Source organism: Coloeus monedula, assembly GCF_965178545.1.
Source record: "Coloeus monedula genome assembly, chromosome: 8".
Taxonomy (NCBI): Eukaryota; Metazoa; Chordata; class Aves; order Passeriformes; family Corvidae; genus Coloeus; species Coloeus monedula.
Window position 1 is genome coordinate 4,765,029 of NC_138788.1, and position 16,666 is coordinate 4,781,694.

Genomic DNA, 16,666 nt, shown 5'->3' on the forward strand with positions numbered 1-16,666 from the left:
CTCATTCAGGATTGTTGTTACTGTAATGTCAATGTTTTCACTGGCAGTCTTCCAGCTAATCATCATCAATCCTTACCATGGCAGCTACAGCGCAGTAGCTCTAATTCAAGAAGTAAAAGTGGCATTGGCTTTTAGGTGCTGAAAACTATGTTTACTATGTAATTCTTAGCAAACTACACAGTTCTGAATTTATTGCACAACACTCCATACCACAATTATCCTGCATTAAAATCATATGCAAAAGTCTTGTACGATATATTACTTGCAGCATTTGCAGCAGCAGAACACTTAATTACAAACAAGTTGCTTGTAAACCTTGAGCATCTTGAGTTGTACCTCTTTTTGTTTTTATTTAGTTTTTCACAGTTCTAGTATCTCCGCAGGTGCAACTGGAACGAGCGTTTGTTTTTCAAAGTTCTTCACTCTCCACCAACTTTTGGGTTGGGGATGAAAACAGCATAGGGCTCTCAGGAGCTGGAAAGGCAGAGAAGATGTCGAGTCCTTGGCTGCTGAGGTTCGTGTAGCGGCTGCCACCGGGGCGGAGCTTGACTGCTTGTGGAATTTGACGGTGCCACTGAGCTGAAGCAACAGAAACGTAATGGGATGTATAAACCTCTAGTTCTGGTCACAATGAAACAAAAATACACACGCCTGGAAAGTTGCTTCCAACATCCTCGAGGAGAGCACGGTATTGTTCTTTCAGGGTTAGGGTCTGTTCTTTCAAATATTATCATTGGCATAGTCTGTGTGTTCAGTAATTTTATTGAAGTCTACAGATAAAATTTCATCCCTGTTCAATGGGAACGTTTGCATGGATTTCACAAAGTCCAAAATTTAATGATTGAATCTTTGGAGCCTTCCCCAAAACCCTTGCAATCAAAACTGAAAACATACCATAGCATGAACAGAGATGAACAAACTGACCAGGGCTCTGATTCTGTACTACTTCATCCTCTGGATTGCTTTTCTTCAAGGAAGTGATTGCAGTTTTTACTGCCCTCTAGTACTTACAACTACTAACATGTTTTCTAGATTTTTTTTTTAAATACTGAAAGAAATGTAATCCAAAGACCCATATTCAGTAATTTAGAAGTAACATTCAGCATGTTCCCATATGAACCACTAAATACCACTAAAATTTTGTAAAAATATTGTATTAGGTAATACCTAGCAGTTGTTATCCCTAAAACACTTCAGAAAAGGGAAAATTATATTTTCTTTGCCAGTGTTTATCGGTATGGGTCTGCACCCAAATTAGATAGACGTATCTGTCAGCAGTTAAAATGAAAGGGTATGGAAATGGAAGTCAAGTTCAGGCTCCAATGCTTTGAGGTAATTTAGTGTGGGAGACTACAATCTACATGTTAAGCATTGATAAGAAATGTCTTTCCATGCTGAATTTTGACCTTATCTGGAAATATTTTTAAAAGAGCCTCCTTTTTTTCTTGCAGCACCCAATGTGTTTCTACTTGAACTCATTATTTACTCATTATTATTTTTCTTTGCACGCTGAATTGCAAATATCAGACCACACCTTCAATCTCTCGACCCAACCCATTCAAAATAGCACAAAGAAAAATGACTTCTGTCACTCACTTTGGGGTGTGAGCTGTGTCTTTTAGAAAATGTGGCTGGAATTGGGAAGCATTTCTTGATTTCTATATTTTTCCTGTTTGTGCCTTGAATATTTCATTTGAAAATTTAAGTCTTTCAACATTTAGATATCTAAGGAATTTTAAAATTTTGTATCGCCTTTCTTGAATCAGCCTCTCCCCAGCCCTCGATTCTTCCATTACTATTGCCCATATCACCACAAGGTGGCAGGAGGCTGACAGAGATGCACTGGTGACTTACTTCTGATAATCAGGTGGGGTTTAAAAACAAATGAGAAATATGAGTTTGAAAACATGGGGTTTTTGTTAATTCTTTTGAGGGCCTGGTTCTAATCCAACCAGTTTGTGGAACATGTTTTGTGTTTAATTATGCTGCTTAAGTGATCAAAATACTCTGCTTTGTCTATTCTGTCTTGTAGAGATAACAGTTAAATGATGTGCTGTAGTTCTTGAAGTGCGCTGGGGCCTTCTGAGTCCTAGACAAATGTATTGGATGTAAAATAACCCCCATCAGTTGGGCTTGGTTTGCACCCCCTGTGCTCTGTGGAAGAAGGGTTCCACTTTTTTGTGTGCAATTGATTGCTCCATCAGGTCAGAGGCAGTGGAGTTAAGGTTCAACTCGAAAATATATGCTTATGTGTCTAGGGATTCTGGAAGGTGGAAAATGGAAGTAGAGAATATTGTGCAAGTCTCCTCCTTTGGCTTTTTTTCCTTACCCTCCTTTACACTGATGCAGCAGAGCTGGTTTAGCCATTTTGCTGTATCATTATATCTCTTCTGGGGCCTTATTAAGCTGTGGCCATGCTGTGACACTGATTTCTAATCCATGTCAAACCCAGACTAAGAACTAGTTGGGGGCTTGTTTTATTTCCCAGCCAATCCCTACCGTATATGTCAAGTCGAGCAGTACAGGAGACAATGCCAGCTTCGTTCTTTGCAGACAAGGTGTACCAGCCAGCGTCTGCTTTCTTGGCAGGCTGGATCAGGAGGCAGACATACCCTGTTGTATCTTGATGCATGCTGGGAAAACAAGTGTTTGGGAATTAGTATTTCTCGAGACCATATCAGTTTTCATATTTTAAAATATGTGTATTATATTTGAAACAGATACGTTGTCATTTCTATTCTCAAAGAGGTAGCAGTCTGAGACATCTATAGTCAATAGATTTGCTTTCAGTGTGACCTCAAACAATGACCAGAAAATCTCAGATCTGTTCTGGCTCCTCTCAGTTGTGCACAGCCATGTGTTACAGTGGGAGCTGAATTGTTGCTCCGGATATGTTAATATTAGCATTATTTATTGAATACTAATGAACTAAACCCATGCAAAGCTGCTGCACAATCGTACTGTATTTTTTCCTAGTTCAGAAGCTGGAACAAGAACATAACAAAATACCAAGAGCCAAGTACAAAGTTGGGATATTTTTCACAACAGCAACCAGAGCCAGTCAGGAACTTTCTTGGGGCACCCTTTTCCATGAGAAAATGACCAAGTGAGAAAATCAAAAAGATTTGCTTAGCCAACACTCTAAAAGAAACCTGCTTCACTGTTCCCTCCACTTCCTTTGCTCTCCAGTGATCTAAGACTTTGTGGCTGCACTTTCCAGGAAAAACCTTTCAGTAATGTATAACAGAACTGAGACTCCTCTGCTCTCTAGGCTGAGGCTGGTCCTTTTTATCAATCCAAGTGTTTCTCTCATTATAAAGGAAGAGGTGCGAGATGAGCACTTCAGAACACTTGAAGTTTCAGGATATTCTGAAATTTGAGGTTTTATTTCCTTATGAACTGGAATGAAACCACAGACTTTCAGGACAAGAGGACATTTTGTGCTTCCAACAGCACAAATAAAAAAGGGAGCATTCACTCTTTGCTCCCCGCACTACACAGTTTGCCTTTTGCTGGGGGTGCAGTAGTATAGGAGCTGGTGTGTGTCCTTATTGTGATATAAAAATGTCTCTTGGCTTCAGGCAGGAAGGCAACAGTGAGGCAGGATAGGGACAAATGGGGATGAGGCTGCCCATGGCTCTGTGCAGAGCCACTAGAAGCCTTTGGGGAAGTCTGGTCTCAGCTGGCTGAAATAGCAGAGCTGTTACAACCCTGATGCTTGCTCCTGGCATTGTGGGGTGTGGGAGGTTTTCCTTAATCATTCCTTTGATGAGCTGAAGCAAAAACTTGTTTTCTAACCTTTTGTGAAACAAGTGGAAATGTGGCACAGTTGTTCATTTTCCAGTAACTACAGTGTTTGCATGTATATAACAACAATCCCTACGAAAGGGGAACACCTATTTGGTGTAATCCATTAATTTGCTAATGGTAGACTCAATCCCTTCCTCCAGATCATCTATAAAGATATTAAATAGGACTGGGCCCAAACCATATAGACTACAGGCTGTAGAAGGTCAGAATCAGGTGGGGTTTTTGGAGAGGGACAGGAGTCTCTGGGTCGGGACAGGGCAATCACTGCAAGAGTTTCCCAAGAATGCTTTCCCTTGTGATAGGTGTGCATCCCTAACAGGTGCTGCTGCAGAGCCAGTTCTTTACTGATAGCCTGCAGGAGTGTGTGTGAAGCTGTGGGTACTTCTTGAAGCTGATCTCAGAGATCCAGTGACCGCATCAAATCATTAGTTGGAGCCAAGTGAAATAAAATATTAAAAATCAGATTTATGCTGAAGTAGAAATCTTTAAAAAAAACCCCAATTAATTTATCATTAATTACAGACAGGCATATTATTTTATCAGCTTTTGTTTTGATAAACTTAAAAAATAGTGAGGGATTTGACAGTGAGAGCTGAACCTGAACATTGTTGTATTTTGTAAGCATGGATCAAAGTCTTTGCCTTGTTTGTGACCAACTTTGTTATCAGCTTCTCTATCCGATATGATGAACTCTCTATTATCCCGTGCTCTGGGCCACTGAAACTGTTCTGAGTTTGAACTCATAACTAGTTGGAACTAAACTGGGGAAAAAATAGCGTAGAGAGAATAAGGTGCTCAAATGCATTAAAATACCATATCAGAGTATGTTTGATAAGGAGATTCATATGCCCATGACCCACAAGCTCTGGCCCCACTCTGAAGCAGTGGTGCATCATGCCTTTGTTCTGAACCAAGGAAACAGCCACTGTTCACCCCACAAGGAAGCAGGCTTTTTACTGCTTTATGTGGGTGAAAGAAGTTGTTTTTAAAGCACCACCATCTGTACTTATCGCACAGGTTTTCATGGAAGCAGTTGGTCCAGCCACAAGAAACTTCAGGCGTGGGTGTTATGGTACAGTACCTCATCCTCTCTCTGTTTGATGGGATGGTCTCATTATCTTTCTTCCAGTAAAATACAGGAGGTGGCATTCCCACAACTCTGCACTCTAATCTGACGGGGTACCCTTCTGGAACACCACAGTTCTGAAGCTTTTCCAGAAACATGGGGGCTCTTTTTACTTCCTTTGCTGGAAGAAGAATTATTGAACAACAGATATTTTATTCTTTCTTTCTCTCTGAACAGTGTGGAAGAACACAATAAAAATTATTCTTGTGATACCAAAATAGGTTGTGAATTTTTAGTGAGATATTGGAAGGGAAGTGAAATGCCATGACATAGCTTCTGTAAGGGAACATAAAGTAAATAATAGGCAGAACTGAAGTTCATAAATGAATACATGCATGTCTAATGGGTCTAAACATACTACCACTGCAGGAAGTTAATGCCAGATCTATAAATTTCAATATCTCACATCTTTTAAGGCTGTATTAAAGAGCAGTATTCAGATTTAAATTTTTCTATTTAAAAACATTTTTAAACCAATAAAATTTGGGCTGAAATCTAGGATATCTCAATTAATATATTATTAATTCAAACTCTAAGCGTTTTCTGGGGAGAAAATTAAGAATGTCATTTTGCCCAGACGAGAGGTAGCGTGGTAACGAGGCAGAAGTCTTATGGCCCTCTCTTAGTAACAGGAGTGCACTAGTCAACTGAGCCCAGGTGTATTTCCCTCCATCAGCTGAGGAGGGGAAAATACATATAAAATTTTCATATCTGTATCTATAGCTGTTGGATTCTCTTGCTCTCAGTGCATTAACTATTTATTTATACTTGTCTGTAGGGAAACTATGTAAGGTAAGTTTGCATACAGATAACTTCATCACTGAGACTAGTTTTTCAGTGCTTCTTACCTACAACAGTGAGCTCCAGACTAAATGAATTTTGTCCTGTTTTGTTAGTGGCAAGGCAAGTGTAAGTTCCGGCATCACTTTGGGAGAGAGGATCGATGAGCAGAGAGTGAACTCCAGTCTCTCTGACCAGCATCTTGTGTCTGCCATCTGGGAGCACAGGTTTGCCATTCAGGAGCCACGTCAGGTCTGGAGTTGGTAACCCACTCACCTAAGAGACAGGGAAACAGCTTGAGACCAATGTCCAACTGACAGGAGAGGCTAATAAATTCAGAGCCAGGCCTTTTTACAAATGCCAGCTGAATCATGTCAAAATCTCGACCAGAATGATTTTTTAAAAAAATTATTTCTCAGTTTTTTTTTCTCTGCTGACTACTTCCAAAAGGGAGAAAAACAGAAAACAAACAAAGAAAAAGATTTTAAAATACATGAAATATCTACATTTTTCTTAGAAAGGAAGGAACTTACTTTATGAGATATGAAATTAGAATATGAGATTCGCAAAAGACTCCTAATAATCTGCTAGTTCTGCTAGTTTTCCTTTTTTTTTTTTTAGGGTGCTGAATATAAATCAAATTCCTGGATCTAAAATACTACAGAGTTTAGCAAAGATGAAAAAATGTTCTGTACAAATTACTTCATATTTTTAAAAATTTGATGAAGAATGATATAATACTTCATAGCTGTCAAACTTGTGTGCTTTAGAAAACTAGAAATTAAGCATTTTTTGAAAGGTTATTAGACTGTATTATAGTATTAAAAATCTTTTCAATAGGTAGCAGTACTTACTCATGTCTAAAATACTGCTTTCCAAACAATATTTTACAAAGCAGAGAAAGAGGGAAGTGGTACTTGCCTGAGTGAGGACTGCTCTCTCCCAGGTTTGTGCAATGCCAGACATGCTCTGCCAGGATAGCAGAGCTAGGAATAACCAAATTCTTTGGCATGCTCGTAGTAAACTTTACATCGTAAATTAAGTAGTAATGAGTCTTGCTCATCTTCAGGGCATTAACTTATGCCTCAGAACTTCTACCCTCTTCAGGGTAGAGGTCAGTGTCAGCACTGCCACCTTTGCTGCACTGCAGGGGCACAGAGGGGCTACCAGAATATGTTGGAGCAGCTGATTCTCTTAAAGGTGTTCTATAACAGGATGTTTGCTATGTGTACTCTAACCTCTGACTACTCTTTCATCTCAGGATTTCAATCAGTAAATGGGGATGTTTCTGCCTGTGTGCATGCTGTGGAGGCATAAAATGAATTGGGCTCAGTTCCCTCTTTTCAGGGAGTATTAATCTTCAGTAATTCAGTCTGATACAATGGGAACATTTGTTTGAACACAAAGCAACGTGCTGAATCCTCTCTTTCTCATGGTGGTTTTGCGCTATTCTGGATTATGTTCAAGATAATGGAGCAGAACTTCTGGAGTTCATACTGGTAAAGGACACAGTGTACATATCTAGTAATTTGAACAACCTTGTAAGTGAGCCTTCTGTTTCTGGGTTTTGTTTTCTGTGTTCTTCATCCCATAGAGCATTTGTTCAAAAGAAATCCCTGGAATCAGCTCAGAGACAATGGCATTAAGAAATAGTTTTATAAATGAAGCATTAAAACTTGAATGGAAAATGTTCATGCATGCAATAAAGAACATGAAAACACATAACACTACGTGTACAGAGGTAGGGAAAGTGAGAGTGAACAGAGGAACCAGTGAATACCTTACAATCCAACCTACAAAGTCGCCCTTCATGTGCCACCATGTCACCCGGAGCCTGTAGAAAGTATGGCCTGAAAAAGCGTTCTTGAACTGCCTCTTTGTCTCCTTCTGGCACCCGCGGCCGTGTTCTGCAACACAAAAATCACCTGTGGGTGTTTGGAAGTCAAATTTTTTTTTCCTAATGCTTAAAAAAGGGGAAGAAATTGGGGAAAAGGATGGAGAGATAGCTTGAGTTACATAAAAGGGAAGAAAGAAATGGACTGATTGTAATTTAATTATTGCATATTTTCCATTTAGAAAGATTATTGAGTTAACTATATCATGTAATATCCTTAGATTCCCAAGCTGGCCTTTGCTTTCTTTTTCATTTTGCTACTCCATCCCTTGCCTTTAGCTCCTCTACAACAAGTACATGAAATCATAGTTAAAACTTCCCTGTATTTGAGGATGACCTTCAAAAACATAGAAGCGACCTGTTGGGAGGGAACTGCTGCTGTTATTTCCATTTCATGATTGAGAACTGAAGTTCAGTGAGTGCAGTGGTTATTTTGGTTGCCTTCAGTAAAAAGCATAAAGCAGGTCTGCAGGACTTTTTTCTTTCACCTGTGAGGCTGAGTTGTTGATATTCGTCCTCGAAAAGGGACACTCTGAACCATCAGGTGTCCTGAACAACTGATCCTGCCCTGCAAATCACAGTGGAAACAGAATTAATAGTTGGTTAATAGCTCATTTCATTTTAAAGTATAAATATTGAACACTTACAATGCATTAGGATTTATTTTTATAAAGTAGCTGAACTATAGTGAAAATACTATTTTCCTAAAGCAAATGCTGTTAGCCTGCAGCTGTGGCAATGCATTTAGCAGTGCTGCCTGTCCCTGCTTGTTTATTCCTGCCACAGGTACTGTCTGCTAGTACCTTTGTACTGGCATACTTTAAAATGCAGTCATAAAGAAACTGAAAAGAAATATAATTTAAAAAAAGAGAAACATTTAAACTGGAAAAAGTTGGCCTGATGGACGTACTTCTAAATAAACAGCTAAGCTAGCACACGAGGTCAAGGAGAACGGTGTAAGGGAGTGAGACTATTTGCAGATCCACACACAAATTGTGTTTGCTAACAGTTCCAAATTTGATGTAGCTATTTGTTTCTCCCTGCTCTATTCTTTCTGCCTGAAACATCATGTCTGTTTTGTCACCACATCATCTCGTACCTATCAGCATCTGAGACTGGGAAGGAGATAGGGCAGGAGTTATCAATGTGAAAAAATGTCCGTAATGATTTAAACTGTATGCCTAATAGGGGAGTAGTTTCATCAGTTGTGTTTACATAGTGAGTCTCCTCTCCTATGCTCTGAAGAATCTGATTTGTGATATAGTCACCACTTGATGTCAAAGTATGTGGCCTAATTTGTGTTCCTGTTAACGTAAATTAGAAAAAGATGAAACAAGCATTTTTGTAAAAGAAAAAACAACAGCTTACTTGTGGGTTTGCAGCCATAATCGTATAGTTGCCATCATCATCGTTAGTAGCAGTTTCAATATGTAAAGAACATGTTCCATCTTCTTCTCTGTTCATTTTGAAATGTGTGTTTTTCTTTGAAATCTGCTTGCCATCCTTGAACCAGTAGACCTGTAGTGATCAGACACGCACCCATGACTTAACAGTGACTAGAAAAATAATGTAAGTTGAGTGATAGCTAATAAAATTTTAGAAAATTATAAACTTTGCAGGTCAGTTATAATGTGAAACAGAATGATTCCAGGTTGAACTCAAGAAGCTGCATATCATAGCTGGGCCTGTCAGGTTCTCTTTTCTTGGCTCTAGGCACGCTACTGGTTAGATCAGTTCTCATATTTCTGAGAAGTTCTGGGGGTTGTGCATTTCTGTGTCTTCTGGAGTCAGGTGGCTATACCTCAAGGCCTGATGCATGCTCAGGGGCAGATACTGTTATTTTAGAAAGGTGGGGGAAATTATTAGTTTGGGAGCTCTCTCCACAGAGCCATGTGTTTAGGAGGGATGTACAGAAAATACTGAGTAGTTGGGTTTTGTTCCTTTACCAGTTACAGTGAGAATGACATACCTTGGGAACAGGTATTCCAACTATTTTGCAGGTGAACGTAATAGGGGATCCTTCCATTACCCGAAAATGCTTGAGTCTCTTATCAAAGATGGGAGCTATGTATTTGCCTGTAGGGATTTCCTCGTGTTGGACTTCATCGTCTGATTCATCCACTGGTGTCCGTTCAAGGCGAAATTCTATTTCGTTCATCAGCCTCTGCTCAAAGCTTGAAATCCTGTATTCCTGCAGGGTGAGAGAGGCACAGATCTGAACAAAACCAGCCATGTTCTGGGGTATTTGCAGCCATTGGCACTTGTAGACTAATTCTACAACAAGTGAAAATACAAAAGCCTAAGTAAACCGAGGGACATCCTGAAACAGTGTGAATTTGGTTTGCAGGCACAGATACTGCATTGAGAGTCTGTACAATATAATTCATGAGACTGAGTTTTTTCTAAGTAAAAGAATCAAATATGTAATTCCTCTAAGTCCCTGTCAAGAAAAATTGTACTCTTGCACATTGTTGATCAAAAGAGATCATTAAAACATACCAAATTTTTGAGGATTTTGTGTTCAAATATTAGTCACCTGCTAATTATAGAAATTATAGAAAACTATACCTACTAAAAGAGAAAATTAGGAAGAAAGTGAAGTATTTTCAGAGTAATTAACTTCAGGTTAAACTTGGACAGATTTCTAGCTGGTGTGACTGAGAAAGCTGAATATATTACATGGAAATTCTTAGAAGATTAAACAGATCATGCAAAAAACCCAGCATATTCCTACCTAAATGAACATTTCCAGATAGTTTGATGTGATTGTGAACTTTCTCCTGATCCTCTGAAGCCAATTAGAAATGTCTCATCACTTAGCTGTTTCGCATGAGGAAATCTCTTGTCTAGACCAGGAGGCATTTGACCAATTGTCTCTTGCTGTGACTTGTGAAGCCTCAGACCAAGAGCCAGCTTCAGTTTGTGCCTCCAAACCCGTGTTTGTCCTGGGCATGGTGGAGCACTACAGCTACACCTGGATGGAGTTCTCAGGTAGCACACGTTGCCCGCTGCCCTGACACACACAGCTGCAAGAGCTCCTTGTTTAAGCCATTACAAACTACCTTTTTGGGGGGCAATCTTATTTATTACGTGTAGAAGACAAATCAGTTTGCTCAGACCTGGATCTGTGCAGGTTTTAAGCCCAGAGCTTGCATTCCTGCTTCTATTGAAAACAGAATTTTAGAAACCAATGAATAATAAATAAGGGTGTAACCAATCCTTAGATATATTCAATTTGCTGAAAAAACAAGGTTCAGAAATGCATCTTGTCTGAAATCTTACAGAATATTAATTAAAGAACCACCATCTATCCCAAATCACTGGCAATTACATCCCTGATCATTTAGCCATTCCATCTTACTGCTGATTATGCTCTTGACCAATAAATTCCAGATAGTAGGGAGAAAAGATTGAGAAGCAGCAAAAAATTTTAGCTGACAAACTCTTCTACTTTCTTTAGGAGATCAAGGAGACAGAAGTGAAGCCGAAGGTTTAGACATTACAGTGGAGTTTTGAGGAGACAGGGGTTTGTAAGACTTGGGGGTGAGTGGAGGAAAAGGTGGCAGCCACAAAGGAAAAAAAGTTGGAAATTGCTATGGTGGAGTAAACAGTCTGGTAATAGCTGATTTTGGAACTGTAGTGGTAGGCATTGTGTGTTTTTGTCTAAAATGTCTGTTTTGGGGAGGTTGCTTTAAGGTCAGCTCTAGAAGAAGTTAGCTATGGTAGGAAAAGGCAGCCAGCTTGGAATAGGTAGGAAAGGAATTTGATGAGTGAAGTTGCTCCTCCTTGCACTCAACCCTCGTTCCCAATGCTGCAGGGCTGTTTGTTCCACACAGCTTCGGAGCAGTGCGGAGAGCTACAAGGTGCAGGCAGCGTTCGCAGGCAGCTTAGGTGGCTGAGTCCCCCCTCCAAGATCCCTTCCTTACCTTTAACACCTTCCCCTGCTCTGACAGGGCCGCTCTGCTCTCTGACACTGTCCTGCAAGTCCAGCTCTGCCAAGCAGAGCTTTCAGCTGGCCTCTCTGTCCCAGTGTGAGACGTGCCAAAGGCTGGGAGCCAGGCCCTGCGTGGTACCAGCCACCTCCTCAGGGGACTGGCTGGCAGGTGGGGAGCACTAAACAGCCTGATAAAGTTTCATCTCCTTGAGCTTTTCTTCTCTCATGCAGCAGATCTCAGCAAATTGCTTTATAGATCAAATTCCCATCTCATTAAAGCCAGTGTAAAACTGGAGTTTCTCTGATTTCGCACTAACCAAACTGATCATTTTCTCACATAGGTGGCAAGAACTGGTTATAGTGTTCCAAGGGAAAGCTAAGCAATCAGTGTTTTACCCTTGATACTGAGAAAAGGCCTGTGTCTTTTTAGGAAGGCAGGATAATGTAAAAATCAGGGAGTGGCTGCTGTAGCAGAGGGAAGTAATGGGGCTAGAAAGGCATTACCATTACACTGTCAAGGTATCACATTGATGTGGAAGGACAAAATGCTGCAGAACAGAGTTAAATTTTGAAATATTGCAAGCTGATGGCACAGTCCAGTATTGTTTATAGACAGCTGAGTTAAGTCAGCAGTTTTTTGTATGGATTTTTTTTCTAGAATCATTGCTGTCTAAAACAAGTCACTGTATGTTGTAAGAAATTAATAGGCTATGGTTGCTGTAGCCATGATGGCCTACAGATGAAACCACAAAATGCTGATAGAGACAATTAACATATTTTTTTCCTCTACTCCGAAAGTACAGATCTGTCTTAAGTGATCTAACCAACTAGCATAAATAAAACTTAGAGCAATCATTTTCAAGTTGTACTTAACCAAATTAACTTTGCCATCTGCTTTAGATCCTAAAAAGTTTTCTGTGAACGCAGTGTATCATTTTTTTTCCTGGCTGATGTGCTGAGGATGTTAACTTCCTACAAACTACTTCATTAAGAAATATAGGCACTTCTTCCTTTTCAAATGTCTGCTTGCAGAAGAAAATACAATAGAGGAAGGAACACGTTTCATGGGACCCTTTCAAGTTAATAGTGGACAGGTTTTCTCCCACGTTTCTTTGCATGTGGCTCTGGATGTATGTGCATACACAAAAAGAAGTGTAAAAGTAGCACTTTGTGAAAATGAAAGCATATGGCTGCACTATCAGCACGGGGTTGTCATTGCTGGCAGCTGCTTCCCTGCTCATGGAAGCCCTAAGTGTCCTTGTACAAATGCAAGTCTCTGGCTGGGAACTGTGCAGGCTGACTGCAGGAGTTTGGCTGCTCATTTAAAGGAGTTATGTTCAAAAATACATTTTAAATTAGAAAACATTGAAGTTAGGGTTCTCACAGCCCCTGTTTCCTGTGTGTCGTCCTCATACATCAGTCTTTGCTTTTCTAAATGTGTTCAGTGTGCATATATGTGCTTGTATAAATTTACAAACAAACCAACAAGACCAAGTTAACTTTGCTGTGAAAATTTGAACACCAACATTCAGAGGCTGAAGATGTTACACCAAACTTCTTATAAAGAACAGAAATCTCTGAATAAGTGAAAATACACTTCTGTACGCAGAGTACAGAATAATCTTGTAGGTTTTTGCTTGTTTGGTAGGTTTTCTTTTAGGATTAGCAAGAACAGAAGATAGTTGTTAATATGGCTTTCTGAAGAACTGTTTTTATCACAGAAACCATAAGCCTATTTCTGAATGTGATTACAAAAGTGGTGTAGGGCAAAGTGTTGTTGTGGTTCAGACAAGTATTTCGTAAAGTGTCACACGAACAAGCCCATGCGGGCATGGGGTACAATGTTAAAACTAGGCTGCAGTTCAGCATAGTGAGAAGACTGAGGGAAAGAGTACAAAGGTTCAAGCCCTGGTTTGGAGTCAAAAATGTAGCACTGCAGCTGCTTTTTTGGCGGCTTTCCTAGAACATGAAACTTTCACAGGCAGTAATTCACACAATTGTTCAATATAAAGTAGCAAGATACTTAAAATTATTATATCTACCAGCTAAAAATTCAAGCTCCTGTTCAGTGGTGTAATGCTCTGTGCAATGTATATAATACATTTATAATTGTATATATTTATCTATATATGCTGAGTAGACTGCAACATTGGAAACCTGGCTATTTCTCCTACACCGAATGCGCATTGTTTAGTGTGCAAAAGGGAGTAGGCAGTGATGGTTGTATTAATATTGTCCCAGTATAGTTTGAAGGGTAAAAGACTTACAAGTGGCCAAAGCAAAGCCAGTAAATGTGCTGAATATGTATCTGGAGGGGTTTTTTACCATTCTAGTGGAACTCAGTGGCAGATAGAGAAGTGAAATGCAGCTTTCCTTCTGCTTGCCTTTGCTCTGCCTTGGCAATATTGTCATGGGCTGCTGGTGGGTGGCTGTACTTTGTCCTGCACAACAAACAAAATCTTCTCTGAATGCCAGTCTTGCTGAAGGTACAGGTTCACATAACTTTGTCTCTGTGATGGATCTATTTGGCCCCATCACCATAATTTTTGACCACCAAAGAGCACGGCATCCTTCAGGGCAGGGCTATTACCTGCATTTTACCTATGGGAAATTGAGGCCTAAAGAAGCTGAGGGATCTGTTAAGGTAACACAAAAAATCTGTGACTGAGCAGAGAGCTGCATCATGATCTCCTAGATCTTGCCAGGTAATTTAACTCCTGGGCCTTTCTGCTGCCTGTAAACATTTTTGGCAAAAAGGGAATTGCATAGAATGTAGTAATTCCTGTAAGATTCTAAGCACCTTTGTGTATGAACACAAGTTCTAAAATCCTGTATCTGTTGAAGTCAAAATTTATCTTTAGCAGGATTCAGATCTTAGTGAATATACATACTAACAGTTAGTAGAAGCTTGTAGAATCAAAATAATCTGATGTTAGCATAGTAACTCATGGAAATTACCACAAACAGAAAGGCTAAGGGAATTCTACTCGAATGTTGATTCTCGTATACTATATAAAAACAATTCTGTTGCCAACTTAATGCCAACTCTAGACAAATTTCCCAATTTAATCCCAGTTTTGTAACTTTTACTAGATTGGCTTTTTGACAGAGTTATTCTAAATCCATTTAACAGTTTATCTAAGAAAGTGGCATATATTGCATCTCAGCATCTGTTTCCAAGCTGTAACACTCCTTAACTTCCCAGTCTAATCTAGGCTACGCTGACTGAAATCTCCTGAATAGTTTGGATTCTCTCTCTTCCCCCTGTTCCCCTCTCAGCAGTGGGAATCAAAAAGCATCAGATCCAATATATAAGCTTTTCTCCACTTGTCATGTCCTATGAAGAGGTACCGCTGGGGCGATTTTTTTCTTGCAGATGAATTGTATGGGACATCTTACACACCACTAGGCATGAATCTCATGCTTATCCAAACACAAACCCATGAAGAGCCTAGCAAGTTATTGTCTAGCTAGACAATATTCAAAATACAGTTCAGAGTGATTAAGCAAGAACGAAAGAGGAGAGAAAGCAAATGGAGTTGCCATCTCCAATTCCCACAGACTTAGCAGCTGGAGTGAGTGTATGTGCAAGCATGAAGGGTTCAGCTTGCCTCTCTGACGTGATGAGCTCTGCAAGCCAGGATCCCTACCATGAAAACCTGTCTATACTTTCCTATTGATAAGATCTAGGTCTTGAGAAGACAGCCACCAGTGGTTGTTCAACTGTTCATTCCCACAATTACAGGGAGTTTATACATATTAATATCAATTTGTCCTGGTCAGATTCTTAAATCTCTTCTCATTCCTAGTGCAGAGCAGACAAGCTTCCATGGGGAGACTGTGGTTTAATTCCCATCCTTAGCCTAAAATTGCTGACATTTGCTGACCTTTGAGAGATGATGTGAAGCTTGATTTTGAGCCAGATTTTTGGAGTGATTGAATTAAGTGTAATTTTTGTGCCCTGGGAACAGAGTTCTGGGTGATTCCTCGGCCTTTCTGAGACTGAATGCTCAGTATGGGAACTGCAAGGAGATGGTTCTGTGTGGTCAGTGTTGAGGTGTCACCGGTGTCGGGGCCTGTGTGATGAACTGGGATCTGCGTATGGCTTTACAGGCTCTGGTTTTTAGTGATCTGAAAGCTTTTGGACAAACCCTGCATCTCTTCTGCTCTGAAGTTTCTTACCAAGCATTTTCTAGCAAAAGTAAAGAATATTCATGTGAGGGCTGTGCATAATTTTCTAAACAGCTGTAGGGCTTTTTTTGTCCTAAAAATAAGGCTGCTATCTGAGTCTTACATAAGACACAACCAATCAGCATTGCCACATGATATTCTTCATAGTAAATGACACAGATATGTGAGCACAGTTTGGAGTTCTTACAACCGAAATGTATAAACCAGGCCCTGGTATTTAACTCTGCTTTCCTTTATTATTGCACAGGTAAATAATTTAGTTTTATTACTGTACAGGATTTTGAAGTTTAATTACCTCATTTTTCTATTTTATATTATTAGTATAACAAAATGTTGAGGAAATAATATCATTAATTTCTAAGTTTTGCCTGTAAAGCTGAATTTCCTCTATTTACAGAGGAAATATGTATCGATTTATTTGTATTGGTGAAGCCTGTGAATGCTTTCAAATACCAGGGTAAAAGAATTCGTTTCCATTACCCAATTATATTTTTCCATTTGCCCAAGTCTTCCCAAAGTCTCCTTCTTTCCTTTTCTCCCCACATCTTTTTGTTTCTACGTGACATATTCTAACTGAACATTACTGAGATATTTTATTTGTAGGGAAGATAAAAGGCCCAGTGGACTAGACAGACAGATTTTGGGAACTGCAGGTAACGCTGACTGTGCTCTCCTTTCATCAAGTGGTGCAGTTACCTGGACACGCACTGAGGTTATGAGACTTGGATGCTTGGTCTCACAGCATTTCAATCTCAGCCTCCAAGAGGAAGCTCCAAGCTTTATGCCAATAAAACATTCTGAGGGTGGAGATGAGGGTTTTTTGTCCTTCTTGTCCTCTTTCACTTTGCAGAAATACTGAAACATCCACTACAGTAAGGACAAGAATCCAGGTGTTGCTTGTCCTTGTTTCTGGGCAGGAGAGTGACTCTCT

At 39.8% G+C, this 16,666-nt stretch overlaps 1 protein-coding gene across 5 annotated transcripts in view; it reads right to left on the minus strand.

The window, feature by feature from the left end:
• Positions 1-231: 231 nt before the first annotated feature.
• The window catches only part of MYPN (myopalladin), a 66,416-nt gene continuing 49,981 nt past the window's right edge, over positions 232-16,666 (minus strand). For all 5 annotated transcript variants that reach the window (XM_082286011.1, XM_082286009.1, XM_082286010.1 and 2 more), the window contains 8 exons: positions 9,580-9,801; positions 8,979-9,128; positions 8,099-8,178; positions 7,497-7,623; positions 5,785-5,992; positions 4,892-5,057; positions 2,500-2,633; positions 232-579 (listed from right to left, as the gene is read on the minus strand). In XM_082286011.1, the coding sequence (XP_082142137.1) occupies positions 410-579; positions 2,500-2,633; positions 4,892-5,057; positions 5,785-5,992; positions 7,497-7,623; positions 8,099-8,178; positions 8,979-9,128; positions 9,580-9,801 (1,257 nt within the window). In that variant the 3' untranslated portion in view covers positions 232-409. The remainder of the gene's footprint in view (positions 580-2,499; positions 2,634-4,891; positions 5,058-5,784; positions 5,993-7,496; positions 7,624-8,098; positions 8,179-8,978; positions 9,129-9,579; positions 9,802-16,666) is intronic.